This window comes from Saccoglossus kowalevskii, chromosome 1 (assembly GCF_978046115.1).
Source record: "Saccoglossus kowalevskii chromosome 1, keSacKowa6.1, whole genome shotgun sequence".
Taxonomy (NCBI): domain Eukaryota; kingdom Metazoa; phylum Hemichordata; class Enteropneusta; family Harrimaniidae; genus Saccoglossus; species Saccoglossus kowalevskii.
Window position 1 is genome coordinate 32,493,923 of NC_140641.1, and position 16,351 is coordinate 32,510,273.

The following is a 16,351-nucleotide window of genomic DNA, read 5'->3' on the forward strand; positions in this document are numbered from 1 at the left end:
AGGCTATGTTGTTGTGAATGCCCCTGATGCACTTGCACTCTATGTTGTGCCTTGTACACCGGTCAGGAATTTTCACTGTTAAACTGTTCAAGAATCAAGATCTTGTGCCCCGTCCTTGTTGAGGTAAGTCACAGCTGAGATGTTGTTACACCTCACCAATACCAATCTGCCTCAAATATGGGACAGAAAGGTCAAAATGGCCATCTTCAACTCCTTCTAGTTGATGTGTTTGTCTACACGAGTGGTGTTCCAGGCACCCAGGGTTTGGAGATGCCCCAGCCTGTCAAATGGACTATAGACCATGTTAGAGAATCACCAGTTAATCTGACCAATGGGGTGCCGGGTAATTCTGCGCGGGGGGGGGGGTACTCTACGTTGTCACGTAACCGATCCAAACAGAATGTGCCAGGAGCAGTATACATGAGGAAAATATTTAAGTTCATTGAGGAACACTTTATTTTCGGTGAACTATATATGGTTTATGTCAAGCAAGGTAACGTTGCATGGCAAATGAACACGGTTGTAGATTTTGCAGAGCCCATCCTTTCATAGGACCAAAAACAAGGAGAATTTCACAACCAGTGAGAGGTCGTACCACTTCTCAGGTATGCATGAGACCCTATGTGTGAATAACAATGGTGAAAGAAAACAGTCAGCTGATTGGCAGCCACGTTTCAACATCACGGCAAATTTCAAAAATGGGCTATTATCTTTGAACAATACTGAGAGCATCAAAGAATTTTTCTCCAAGTATGCAGTGGTAGATCAATATGTCATAGACTACTTAGTACACATTACCTCACTAAAGCAAATGAAAACCATTAGGGAAAAGGGTAGAAAGAAACAAAAGAGAAACAAAAAAAAGTCACACTGAATATGACTAGATTTCTTTGGTATTGAATAGATCACTGAGTTGGAAAAGCACATAGAGCATAATAAGGTATCAACAAAGGGAAACAAGGCAAAATAAAAGCAATTGCCAGGGATGTAATCAGAAAATCATTTGAAGATCAAGCAAAAACACATAAAATCGCTGAACATTTACAAACTATAAAAACCAAAATGTGCAATACTTAAGAAACTGACTAAGAGGATTCTGATGATGATGATGATGATCTTGTTGACTGTGAGATTGTGTTCCAGCAGCAGTGCGAAGGAAATAGAGGCTGATGACAAGGTCAGGGAGAAGAGCTGGAATGTGGAAGCTTGCAATGTTTCATGATTAATGTAAATTCAATGGCACCCCCACCTGGTCACATTAACTGGTGATTCCCTTAGTAGGGATTTTATGAAGGGCGTTCCAACCACCAGCTGATAGGGGATGGTCGACCAAACTAGTGCCTCCCTGCACCTGACTGGCAAGTGGACTGGCAGGTTTAGTACCAGGCTCTTTTGGAGTGTCTAGCTGAAGGCGCTATAATTGCTCTGGTGTGCAATGTGGTCTGAGGAGCTAGAGTTCCCACTGATGTCATCATGCTAACCCCATTCTAATAAAGTGATGCCATTGGCTCAGAAAACATCTCGGCTATTCCCACCATGATTCAGTTGCGGCAAAATAGACCCATCCCCAAGTACGTCAACTTTGGGTTGTCTCTAACTGTGACCTTCCCACATTGACAAACCCCAGTAATGCCAAAGTGTTCATATAGTTGATGAAGTAGACTATCTACAGGTATACTGAGATGCTCAACATGTTGAGTAGAACTTACCACCGCCTCTCACATCAGTAATCACCAGCAGTGCCAAGCAGAGGATGAATGGATGTACTTAAAATTAAAACTGGTATGCCATGGCTTGCTGGATACATTGGTCTGTGTTGGAATGCATCCTTGAGGTTCAGGGCCACCAAAGATCGTGTTTGACATACTGCCTGATAGATCATGCAATAACCATCTTGCACCACTTTAGGTCACCTGAGGAGTTCAAGGGCGACTCTACTAATGGTCTTAGCTCACCATGAAGTGTTGGTACTAGAAACAGATTTGCGTTGTAGCCAGGCTCGGCTACAGCCAGGGAATGTCAACTAGTTGGCTAATATAGGAATGATACCACTGACTGGTACAGATTCTGTGCAGACCTCCCTATGTCCAGATATGGAGAACACGAAGGATTCCTTACATGCAGCAGGTTTGGTAACACAATATTTGCATCTATTAACACATTTGTGGCATAGTAGATTTCTGAAACTTTACAGTAAAACATGTATTTTTAGCTAGCATGTTATTTCAGCTAATCTGTAATTTTGCTTATTCAAGATAGTCAACAATGGGCCCAAGGCTGACACTGTTACTGTCGCTGTCACACTCACTTGATCCAATTCCAGATTGACAGATGATGGAGCGATAATGTCCCCCTAAGTCTAAATCCATCCTGATATGTCAGTTACACTGTTCCCTCAATGATCTGTGTAAAATCAACAACTTTCAAGTCAGAGAGGTCACCCAGTCTCATGATTTAAACAACACCAAAAACTATTAAACTTGTACATTGCAGTATGCTTACTGTATAATAATAAATTTTAATAGTACACATTCACTGCATAAACATTGTTCTAGTAGTTGAATGGCACATGCAGGGATTATGTGAACCCCCAATATTAGAACCATCCATTTTGAAGAAGAGTGGGTCCCACTTGTGATAAAGATACACAGACTATATTGTCAACTCTGAATTTTCTCATCAGGACTCGCTAGATCAAAATACTGATGTAATTGTTTGGTAATTATTTGAACATACATGCTATTGTTAACACTAGGTAAGCATATGGACAGTATAAATGGAGCAGCAGGGTTAAAAATCATGTGACTCAGACCTACAAATATGCTAGCACACATGACATACATGTACAAATGTATGGAAAAGGATCTATGTCAGTTGCTTATGCAGGAAGTTTCCAGAGAGGAAATACTACTGGCTGTGTGTCACACACATCCACAATAAACCATACGATTAGAAAGAGACTGGAACCACCCTTATTCGTTGGCTCCAAGATCATAAAATGAATCTGATGTATAATTAAAGTGAAAATGCATGTAAACCTTACATGAATCTATGGTAGTATTATGGTTTAACGCAAGTTTTATATTATTTCTTGACTACTGTTGGATGCACACATGCACAATGCTAAAAATATAACCTTGTCACATGGTTTTCAAATAATCTGTATCTTTAAATGTATGCCCACTTTTGCTCATGCCCATTCTTGATCAATAGAAATGCAGCAATCTGCAGTTTTACACATTCAACTACCACACAAAGTGCAAATGCAAATGCAAATAACACACAAAGTGCAAATACTAGTGAGCCCATAATATCACCTCTATACATGTACAAGGCAACCTTTACCACAACATTCACAATTCAAATTATTGATAAACACACACCAGGCCATTCATAGTTAGGTAATATAGTACATAATACCATAAACAAACTGGTGGATAAAATAATATTTATTGAGAATATATATTATTACTTTTATGGAATATGCCATAATAGTGATACACAATATCATGCCTTGGAAAAGATATTAAGAGGCAATGACAAAGCCTCAAGAGAAATTTGACATGGCTTTAGTCAGTATCATAGTAATTGGATAGAATCAGCCATGTGGTTTTAGCAAAGAGAAGCAAAGACGGATATTTAAGTAGCCAACAGGCAAGACGTGTAGACAAAATGCCACCATCACTTATTCAATTATAAGTATAATTATTTGTCAATACTATTTAATTTCATTTTTACTAGCCATTTAAAGTCTTGGCAAATATATATTTAAATGTGTTTACAGTTTACTTAGTAAGTTAGCTGTTGTGTGGAATATTAATAAACATGCATTTTTTTTTATATTTTACAATACATAGTGTATGATTTAAAAAGCGAACCATTGAGATAAGTGGAGCTTCGGATGCCTCTCCCCAAATTTAGACTCAACATTGTAATTCTAAGTAGTTGACAATTTTTTTTTTATCAGTTTAAATAAATTTAAGAAGACAGTGAAAAGTTCTCTTGAAAATTCAGTGAATTTGGTATGTCCCCTTTTAAGGTCAAAGGTTACACATCACAAAATAAAGTACAAGAATCTGTGAAAAGTTTACACAAGTATTTAAAGCAGAGTTTGTGTGACTACATACAATATACTAAAATACACTGATAATACAGATACACACTTTGCAATCGCATTCAATTGTGAACATTAAAACACTATGAACGGCTAGTCACCAAATTTAAAAATGATTTCATGCATCGTTACTTTCATATCATTACAGTTGTACTACATGTGGGAGCATCAAAATATGCCACATGTTTTAACCAATAGGCATACATGTACTTGACAATTCAATATGCTTTCCAATATCCTTAATTAAAATAGTAATAATTGTTTAATTTTATTATTCCAAGCAAAACATGACAAAGGAATATTATTACGTATCAATGCAAGCATTCAATCACCAAATGAAGGACACTGGGAAACCATAGCTCCTGATCACATGGGTACATGATAGCTGTTTTAGAGTAACCCTGCACATTATTATAAAATCCATCTGCAATGTAACCACACAGAAAGGAAGCTCACCTTGAAACCCGACCGAGCATTTCTCACAAATGTTCACCAAGCAATTAATTTTTTAATAAAGATATGTTATTTAGCTAAAAATGTAGAAAGATACGTGCTGAATAAAACTGAGTGACCTGATAGGGTCTTAAAGCAGAATACTATGTAAATGCAGCATTCAATGCAATTCTAAAATTCTACAATCACCTTTACAGACAGGCAAATTCACAAACAGATGTTACCTCCAAACAGGCTTTAACAGAACACAAGACATGTCAGATAAACACTAATGAACTTGTAGTTGGGATGATATTATTGTTTCCATACATTTAACCTACTATGTATGAGACACCACAAAATAGTGCATTAAAACAAACAGGTGTTGAGTCCTATTAACAACACAGTACCATCCAGATAGTGCTATTGGATCATCCCAAAAATATACAATCATGCATGACTAAAAACTAGTAAAATGCCCATCCTGAAAAGGTTTACGTCACAATTAAGGACCACACATGCAAAAGAACAGAATGTGAGTTGGTTCAGGAAGCATATTGATGATGAGAATAAAAACAGAATTGTTTTAATTGAAATATTACAGATAGTTATTGAAAGATTATGGCAGTCTATTTGGTGGTCTTTCAAACTCAGGTAAATATTGTAACGTAAATGAAAGAAAAATTTGAAAGTAAATTTGGTTTCAACTAAATTGGTGTGTAAATGAAAAGAAACTGACTTTGACATGTTAAAACTATAATACTAATATAAATGAGCAAAGGGTTATTTTTAAATTGAAAGTAAATGCTCAGATTGGAATGAGAATCCAAACCTCTAATTCAATACCACTTTAAAATGAGTGTAATTAAATGTATGCATTTCAATTCTTTGTACAGTTAACACTTGATAATATCTAGCAAAATTAATTGTTTAAAGGGCGACAGTCGTCGCGTAGCGTCCTGTTCGATATGGGACTCATAGCGACGTATACAACGCATGTAAAATATATTGTTTATTTACATGAAATTCGAACACGACGACCACCGCGCTTTAATGTGAACATTAAAGCGGCAATAAACTATCGTCCTTTTTTCTTTGATTTTTGTTTTTTAATAAATCATTTCCTGTGTTATGAGTGTCAATTTGTAAAGGCCATTGCCAAAATGTGGACACTGAATGCATAGCATATACATTATATTTCAATGTCATACATTAAATCGCATGGAAGTTAAAAAAGATGGCTGTGGGGTTGCATCCAAGTCTCCAGAAGATGCCATCTATCTATATAGTTTAAAATGACTATTAGCTATTGCCGCTTTAATTATACACAATAGACAATTCAAGCCAGACTAAGTCACTGTAATCAACGTCACATTTTAAATTAACATGATACATGATGCTAAAATGTGGAACAAATACAAAACATTCATGCAGAAAGCTTCCTTCAAGTTTATTTTGAGGAAGTTTTACAAAGATGATAAATTTATCTCATTCCTATTTTAGCATAATGGACATGTCTGAATTTAACAAAAAGCATATATGAAGTGAAACTTAACATGCTCTATATGCAGAGAATTTGTTCAAGAATTATAAAAAAAAAAAAAACAGTTAATTTTTAAATTAACATGCGCAATAAGCTTAGAAAGCACTGATGTACAAGAATGAAAAGAGTTAATGATTGGTCATTGGTTTTGAAAACTATGTAAGGTAAGATTTCAAAATATCATATTCGCTGTATTAAAATTGCATGCATTTATGTAAATAACCTGTTATGAAAGATAGTTTGAATAGTTCAGTGTGAATGTGCTGTACCTTTAGCTCTTACACCTTTATTGGATACTAATAAAGTGTCACACGCAACGTAATATTACCGTAATCGGTATAGTACAGGTGTGATGGTTCAAATACCAAAATGATACCAGTACCAGTTGAAACCTCATCTGTTGGCTCCGTATTCGTATTTTATCATCGCCGCCAAGGAAGTCTTTCTGTTACTGTTGCCATTTTGGTATTTGAACCATCACACCTGTACTATACCAATTACGGTAATATTACGTTGCGTGTGACATAAAGCAAATGTGGAACTTGTATTTTTAGTTTTTTTCATTATCATTACAGGTGAAACACAAATGAAACCAGGATTATAGATTTCATGGCAGCTTTGATGAGGGGGGGGGGGGGGCATGTTTTAGCCATATTATATCTTGAAGGCCATATTTTTTGGATACATAGAAAGTGTTCTTTAGCTTTGTACCAAACCTAAGAAGACCACCTTGAATTTCATGCAAACAGCAATATTGTAAATATTAAGACTCAGTTAAATAACAGAACTTATAAACCATGGCCATACATATGTATGACTTGTACCTGGAACGTTCTTTTCTCACAATAGTGTGTAGTGTATTATTTAAATCATGTAACAATCTGAGGTCTGAAAGAGGACTAGTAAAATAAGAATATTCATATAATGTAACAGAACAAACAAACAATATAAAAAAAGATGCTGATTCTCAGAATTTTGAATTCAACAGAACTCAATCAATGATAACCAATACTGCATGAATATTTAATAATTTGTATGAAAGAAAAATGGCAGAATTGAGATAAATGTATTTTTATATATGGGAGCTAATCTACAACATATATAATCAAAATGAATATTCAGTCACTTTCATTTGAAAATCTTATACAGAATCCAATCAACTGATTAAAAACTTAGCCCTGACCCTATAGTTTCACTATTTTTGATTGAATCTTTAACTAACATGTTATTGTTATGTTGTATAACTTGCCATATTCCTTTTGTTAATACATCTTAGGGAAATCTCATGCATGTGCTTATGAGCATTTTTGTCTGTGCAGATGTTGGTTGATACATGTGTAGTGGGCAGACTGGAGACAATGACACAATTTTATTTTCTTGGTGAAGCAGATAAGGTTGTTCGCAAGGAATCTGAATTTCATTAGCATCCATGGTTAACAGATCAGTCAATGAGAAAGGCTTGATGTCAAGGTTTATAATATGCTTTCTTTGGGATACCCAATAAAATTGACAGACCCGATGTTGGAATACAGTGTTAATTGTTTTTTTAACTTCTGTTAATAATGTGTTCAGAGTTACATCTTTGTACAGCCTTATTTTTAACTCTTAAGACTCAATAATTTGTAAATTAGATATTTTTTCTTGCACAGTCGTTGAATGTAAGAGAAAATCAGAGGAAATTTGTCTCTTTCTTTCTGTTTTGTTAGGTACAAACTTTCTGAACTCAAATTGCAAAGTTTTTCGAAACAGCGACTGATACTTAGAATTTTTTTGTCTGTCTGCCTCTACAGTGAAAAACAGTGTGAAACGCATTGCCATACTGACATCTGATGAGAGGTCCTTGCTTGTACCATGAAAAATACACAAAGATTTTTGTATGGAACCATAGTCAGGACAATAACTGTATTGCCATGTATGTGACATCTTGTTATATTATATTGCCCAAAAAGCAAAGTCAGTAGATTTGAAGAAAAGACAGTGAGTGTGACTTGGGGTGGGTGACTAAAATGTATTACCATAACGGAAGTAGGAAGTTGGCAAGTTCTTTTCAATTAGTTATGAAAACATAGCATAGGATTTATGCAGTAAACATAGTAACACATGCATTCAGGATTTTCCAAAATATAATAAAATAATCTGCCATTGATTGAGAATTAGCAAAATAAAAACAGCTAAAATATACAAAATAGAAATAAAAGATAGCAGTAAGTAATTTATAAATGAACATAACTGTCCTCAGCCCATCACATATACCACATGATTCAAGTGAAAATAAGCCATGTCTATTATTGGACCCAATATTTATGTAAAGTTGTCCCTTCTTTCCTCATAAAAATTTTCTCTTTCAAAATCTTTAAAATAGAAGTATATAGAAGTATATATATTATGCCCTACATATATATGGCGACTGTATGTGGGGATATGACACTCTTCATATCATTTTTTATCTTTTCTTTTATAAATATTCAAAATAAGATAGATATAATCTATTTTTGGTATGGTAATAATATTTGTGTTCTAATATGGGATGTCCCTTAACTATGACTTTTTATTTTAGGACACCAAACTAATAATTAAGTAAATAAAAACATTTAAATATTCAGTGTAGTACCAGTGATGAAATAATACTAACATTCAACAGAAAATAATCTATAATATAATTTCATAATTAATATAGCATGTCTCAAACAGAGAAATAAAATTTTGGCCAAAGAAATTCAGTAATATAGTAAATATAAAATGCTGATAAAATAACGACCAAGCCCTGTCTTATACTTTCTCCCTTTTTAGGTTTTCATATCCTATACGTGTGTAAGCTATCCAACAGATTATGGTAAAATAACATTCAATGTAAGCGCCCAATATCTCCCTTCCATCCAATAAAATAAAATAATGATTGTAACAACACAACTTACAATACTCAGACATATATTTTTATAATTGCTATGCCATTAATTGAGCTACCTCCCCATGTGCTATGCCATGAATTGAGCTACCTCCCCATGAGCTATGCCATGAATTGGAATACCTCCCCATGTGCTATGCCATGAATAGGCGCACCTCTCCATGCGCTATGCCATGAATAGGTATACCTCCCCATGTGGTACGTCATGAATTAGAATACCTCCGCCATATGCTATGCCATGAACTGGGCAACCAAAAGAGCTATTAAAATGGCACAGATTGCAAATCCGACAACAATAATTGCAGCCCACTGTTCATCAGTTAATGGCTTCCTTTCAACTTTCACAACTTTGTCTTCTTTTGTAACCTCCTCCCTGACTGGCTCATCACTGGGAGTATGAAAAACTGTTCCTGTACTATATGCACCAATCAAATCTCCCATACCATCTTGTGATTGTCGTATGGCACAAACGCGTACTCGGTATTCCATGTTTGGATGCAACACATCCAATTTAGTACTTGTCCCTGCCCCCCTGTATGCCTAACAGGAAAAAATAAACAGATTTACAGTTCCATCACACAATACTTATCATTTAAACCTGATCAATATTGTATAGAAATATAGTTAATATGTAGATGATTTTTGTTTATATCATTTCTAAAGTAAAAATGCAGTACAAATTGTTATTCAATAGATTGTCACTAGCATCTTTCAAGTAAAAAGAATTCAGCAAGATGAACTTAGAAAAACAGATCATATTTCCTTGCAATGTACTTAGCATCTTAGTTGTAATTACCCCCTTAAAATGGCATACAATCATATTCCCAACATTTGTATGTTTTTGTGTTTTCATGTAACTCGACAGGTATACATGTATATTACTAACCTGTTTATATTCTCTATCTTTAGTTCTTTGATACTGTAGAAGATATAATATGGGATCACCCTGCATTGGTTCTATACTCTGCCAAACTATTTCACAGCTATCCTCAGTTATATTCTTCACCTTAGCAGCTGTATAATAATATTTACAACAATTAATGATGATTTTTTAGATACTTAAGCATGATATCTGATTAATGCAGCCACAGTTAAATATAAATATTCAAATGGTTCACACAGTAATCCAAAACAAACTTTACACATATGTACTTCTATTGCAAATACTGTAAATGCATCAATTATTCAATGGGTTTTATTTTTAATGATAAGTTAAATCCACTAAATTAAATCCACATTGAACATGAAAACAAGCAGCCTATCGGCTGAGATAGCTCCGCTGTTAGCAATGCACATTTCAATTAAAGAACTGAAGACATCATTAGAAAATGAACAATATGAATAGTATCAAAGCAATCGGACTTACAGTTTTCAACAAGAAGTCGAAAATATCACTTTTTACCAAAAATGACAAAAATATTCACCAAAATTAGAGAATTGAAGATATCATCACAAAATGAACAAATCTGAGAGAGGTCCACATGTAGTACCTATATATGTAATATCAAAGCAATTGGACTTGCGGTTTTTAACAAGAAGTCAAAAATATCACTTTTTACCAAAAATGACAAAAATATTCACCAAAATTAGAGAATTGAAGATATCATCACGAAATAAACAAATCTGAGAGAGGTCCACATGTAGTACCTATATATGTAGTATCAAAGCAATTGGACTTGCGGTTTTTAACAAGAAGTCGAAAATATCACTTTTCACCAAAAAATGACAAAAATATTCACCAAAATTAGAGAATTAAAGATATCATTACAAAATGAACAAATCTGAGAGAGGTCCACATGTAGTACCTATATATGTAATATCAAAGCATTTGCACTTGCGGTTTTTAACAAGAAGTCGAAAATATCAGTTTTTACCAAAAATGGCAAAAATATTCACCAAAATTAGAGAATTAAAGATATCATTACAAAATGAACAAATCTGAGAGAGGTCCACATGTAGTACCTATATATGTAATATCAAAGCAATTGCACTTGCGGTTTTTAACAAGAAGTCGAAAATATCAGTTTTACCAAAAATGACAAAAATATTCACCAAAATTAGAGAATTGAAGATATCATCACGAAATGAACAAATCTGAGAGAGGTCCACATGTAGTACCTATATATGTAGTATCAAAGCAATTGCACTTGCGGTTTTTAACAAGAAGTCGAAAATATCAGTTTTTACCAAAAATGACAAAAATATTCACCAAAATTAGAGAATTAAAGATATCAACATGAAATGAACAAACCTAAGAGAGGTCTACCCAAGGTACATATACACCAAGTATCAAAGCATTTAGGCTTGTAGTTTTCAAGAAGAAGTCGAAAAAGTAAAACATTGACACGGACGACGGACAATCACTCATATGATAAGCTCCGCTCGACAAAGTCGACAGCGGAGCTAAAAACAATAGAACTCATTGTTTCCCAAGTAAAATTAGACCCCAGTAAATATGCTCAAAATATCCAAATAGTGAAATTAAATTTAAGTGAAAATAAATGATTTACAGTAGTAATGATTAATAAATAAATGTTTATAAATTTAGTTAAATGCAATAAACATAAATTATCAAATTCTTTGGGAATCTAACTCAAATATAAACTGAACTAGACTTGTTCACACAAATTTACAAAATGTCAATATAGCAATAAAAAATAATCAAAGCTATTTTGTTCAAAGTTACATGTATTAGAATTCAGATATACACACATGTACTATATTTTATATTTGCTACCATTCATCCTTGATGGATATTTCATAAAAGTGTATATTTTTCTCTTCACTGCAAGAGTCTGTTTAAAAATAAATCTTACCTTTGGGTACTGGAGGAGGAGCTTTGCTAGTTGAAGTACTAAATATTTCAGACATAGGTCCATTACCAGCTTCATTAGTGGCAAATATTCGAAATTTATATTCTGTTAATTCACTAAGTTTACTGACTTTATGGGTGAGACTGGACCCTGAGTACACAATATTAAACCTAAAAAATATAATCATTTAGGTGGTGAACTGGAATGTACATGTACTAGTATTGTTTTATTCTTTAATATAATAGTCATAACATTAAAAATGACAAGTAAAAGTTACTATTACACTTACCTCCCTTTTCTGTCTTCCATTTGCAATGTGTAATTGAGTAGTTTGGCATCAATTGATTTGGAATTCTCTCCCCATTTGAGTTTGAGACTCTGATGACCGTGTAGGACACATTCTAGTTTGGGAGGATTAGGTGGTAGTGGTAAGGTGTATACTTTTAATGAGGGACTGTAGTGCCCAACACCAATGCTGTTAACTGCTTGTACTCGTATCCTGCATATTGTAATCAACATTATTATAGTTATTATGAGGTTATTAATAGAAATAACATTCTATTCTATTCAGGCTCATTTGTTCCTTGATTGTATAACTAAGGTTTTTCTTGCTGACAAAATGAGTGTAAAGAGGATCATACAAAACAATATTGATGATTTTCTTTATCGACTGGATACGGCTTTTTTGTTTACCGATCTTGAACTTTTTGTCTGAAATGCGATACAGACAAAGAATAAACATTATGGGTAGTCCGACCGTCGCCATTGTTTTTCCTCCACTTTTATCAGCACCAGGGTTATTTTTCCAGACAAGATGGGCTTCGAAATATCTGTCATAACATCACCCTGGGCGATTTTTTGGTCCACACTTTTCTAAAAAAAATCAAATCCTCAATAAGATTGTCCAGGGCGGGGTATCAGCCGAATCTGGTACATGTATATTTAGTTTGTGGTGAAAACAAATACCAGTAAGTGATTCTTACCTATATTTTGTATCAGGTACAAGTCCCTCAATTAGCCTTTCAGTGACATTACTGGCAACAGTAAGCGGTTGTTTATCACCAATATCTACATTGTAAGAGGTTATTTTTGAACCGTAATTGTTGGGTTCTTTCCATTGCACACGAAGAGAGTTGGCAGTGTGGGCTAGAAGTTCTAAATGTGTAACAGCACCAGGCGAGGAGGGGGAAGTGACACAAGTTGCAACAGCACTGAACTGTCCAGGACCAGCACTGTTGACAGCTTGCACTCTGAAGTAATAATATGTAGCTGGCTGGAGACCTTTGACTTCATGGCTAAGCAATGGTCCAATGTAATGCTGAAAAAAAGAAATATAGGATATTTTTTTAAGCCAAGGTCATTGACATACTGTAACGCAAATGAAAATAAAAATATGTCATGTCATAAGACGACAGAGTTTCTGAAATTCAATAGTGAACAAAACTGTAGTTGTTGTAGTTTTACAATTAAATGTAAGTGTAAAGTTTGAATGCAATCAGTCAAGGCATGTCAGAGATATGGCTCTGGAACAGCATTCATTAAAACAAAATGTGCATCAAAGTCTCAGTATATCCAATGTATGTACAAAGTTTGAACGAAATCTATCAATACACTACCAAGATCCGGCTCAGAGATGGCAGAGATGCATGGTTTCATGAATTTTAGGCATAAAAATGGCCACCATTCGACCATCTTGAATCAAACCGTGAAAAAAATGGATGTGCATATGCATCCCAAGATATATGATGTATATGTTTAGTTTGAATTGGCTGAAGTATGTCTGAGATAGAGGTGGACACAGACAGACAGATGGACGCACAAATGTATGCACAAAGGCCAATCCATAAGTCCCAGTTTTCGAACTGTATCCAAGTTGTTTCAAAAAACGTGCATGACATGGCATACAGGCATTTAAGAGTTACTTTGAATCAAATTTCATCACCCAATCCCCCTAAATATTTTGTTAACTTCTGTGATGATTTGATAACTTAAAAACTAGACTTCATTAGTTTGATTTACTAGAGATACTGGAATTCTTACATGTGTAAATGTGCCTTCAGTGGTTGCCCATTCTAATCTATACTCTGTAATTTCAGCACCATTACCACATGGTGTATACCAACTGACTATAACTATATGTGGTGATTTACAGATGCAACTTGGCTCCAACGGTGCATCTGGAGGCCCAGCTCCTGTTGTCACATAAAAATAGTCTGAAAAAGGACTCCCCTGTGAAAAAAACAGAAACATAAATATATCAATATCAATGGTAATTTCAAATCAAACATATAATATAGTTCACATCATGTTTTGTAAAAAATATTAAGTATTAAGCATGGGTTACAGGTTTTATTTATTAAAACCAGATGTCAGTACTGCATTCTTCCAAACAGTGCCACCTAGAGTTGAAACTGAGCCATGTAGTAGCACATTAAGGCAGTTCAAGCCAGTTTTAAATTTTTGCACTACTGAGCATGTTACTGCATTGTAGAAAAGAACTTCCCATTCTATTTTATGAAAGACTATTGAAATTATGCAAAATCTGTCAGATAAGAAAGAATCTCACCAAGGAAACCAGTGTAAAAATATCTATTTTGACTATTTTCCATGACATTTTTGAATATTGTATGTTGATGATTTGTCAGAAGACCGCATTTTTTTTCTTCTCATTTTCGACTTGAGCACATGAATAAACAAGCCATGCATGGCACAGTCCCCGTTAGTTATCAAATTTAAGATATATAGTTATGTTTATAGTAATATAGCTTGAATATAACCATGTCAGGAATATGATTTTTTTAACATTAAAATGATTGACATTTGTATCTGATCGTCAAACAAGTACTTGTCCATATTGAGAAATATTGCTCTGGAACAGCATTCAAAATCAGCCATTTTGAATACATGTATATATATAACATGATGTATAACGAATATATAAAATCTGAATATAATCAGTCAAAGCATTTAAGAGATATAGCTCTAGAAGCCCAATCATTAAAACAAAATGGCCGCCAGTCAGCCATTTTGAATCCAATCTGAAAAATAAAATGACATGCATCAGGAACCTGTAATGTCTAATGTGTGTTTATAATCCATCCATAAATGCAAGAAATGCTTTATATTCGAGGATTTTTTTAGCACAAAAATAGCACACTTTGAAAAGAATTGTCAAACCAATATATCCGTGACATGATGTATAATGAATATTAAAAATTTGAACATAATCAGTCAAAACAAGTCAGACATATGGGTCTAGAAACCCATTCATCAAAACAAAATGGCCGCCAGACAGCCATTTTGAATCTGATCTGAAAAAATAAAATGACGTGCATCAGGAACCCGTAATGTGTAATGTATGTACCAAGGTTGAACGAAATCCATCCATAAATGCCAGAAATGCTATTAATAGTTGATGATTTTTTAGTACAAAAATGACAACCATTCGGCCATTTTGAATAGGATCGTCAAACCAATATATCTGTCTATCTGTGACATGATGTATAAAGAATATTTAAAATTTGAACATAATCAGTCAAAACAAGTCGGAGATATGGCACGAGAACCACATTGATTAATACAAAATGGCCACCAGTCGGCCATTTTGAATGTTATCTGAAAAACAAAATTATTTGCATCAAGGTCCCATAATGTCTAATGTATATACCAAGTTTGAACAAAATCCATCTGTAAACAGCCGAGAAATGGTTGATTTTTATAATTTTTTATCACAAAAATGGCCGCCATTCGGCCATCTTGAATCAGATTATAAAACAAAATGATGTGCATCAAGGTCCTATAATGTCCAACGTATATACAAGGTTTGAACAAAATCCATCTGTAAACAGCCGGGGAAATGCTTGATTTTTAAGATTTTTAGCGCATAAATGGCCGCCATTCGGCCATCTTGAATCAGATCATTAAACAAATTGACGTGCATATGTATGATATCATGTATGATGTATGTGTGAAGTTTGATTGTAATTGGTTCAGGCATTTCTAAGATACAGGTTCGAACGCACGCACAGACGCATGCACGCACAGATGCACGGAGGTCAAAACATAAGTCCCCGTTTTCGGACTGCGTCCGAACGGGGACTAACAAATGAAAGACTCAAAATACTACCCACCCCAGCTCTGTTAAACGCTCTAACACGAAATGCATATTTTCTTCCTGGTAGTAGAGCAGTCACTGTACAATCAGTATCAATCCCTCTATACATTTCTTTAGTTGTATTGTCATCAACAGAGTCCATTTCAAGTAAATATTCTGAGACCGATGAACCACCATTATACTCTGGTGGTGCCCATCTGATATTCAATGAGGAAGCTTTAGGTTTGCCATTTAGTCTAGGTGGATGACATGGTCCTGGTGACACTGGCAATGTAGTTATCTGAGATATATCAGAGTACTGCAGAAACAAGTTGACATAAAAATATATTATTGCATCACTTGAAATTTATAATGACTATCAGTAAAAACACTGCTTTTGTTTCATGATACCAAATGTGCGCATTAGTGTATATATTATTGGAGTACTAGG

General features: G+C 34.4%; 1 protein-coding gene across 2 annotated transcripts in view; it reads right to left on the reverse strand.

Annotated features, from left to right (window-relative positions):
* Positions 1-6,631: 6,631 nt before the first annotated feature.
* LOC100371466 (fibronectin type-III domain-containing protein 3A-like) overlaps positions 6,632-16,351 on the reverse strand; it is a 72,302-nt gene continuing 62,582 nt past the window's right edge. For both annotated transcript variants that reach the window (XM_085500903.1, XM_085500902.1), the window contains exons 14-20: positions 15,938-16,219; positions 13,848-14,036; positions 12,791-13,125; positions 12,097-12,306; positions 11,811-11,977; positions 9,881-10,008; positions 6,632-9,534 (exon numbers count right to left, since the gene is read on the reverse strand). In XM_085500903.1, the coding sequence (XP_085357029.1) occupies positions 9,226-9,534; positions 9,881-10,008; positions 11,811-11,977; positions 12,097-12,306; positions 12,791-13,125; positions 13,848-14,036; positions 15,938-16,219 (1,620 nt within the window). In that variant the 3' untranslated portion in view covers positions 6,632-9,225. The remainder of the gene's footprint in view (positions 9,535-9,880; positions 10,009-11,810; positions 11,978-12,096; positions 12,307-12,790; positions 13,126-13,847; positions 14,037-15,937; positions 16,220-16,351) is intronic.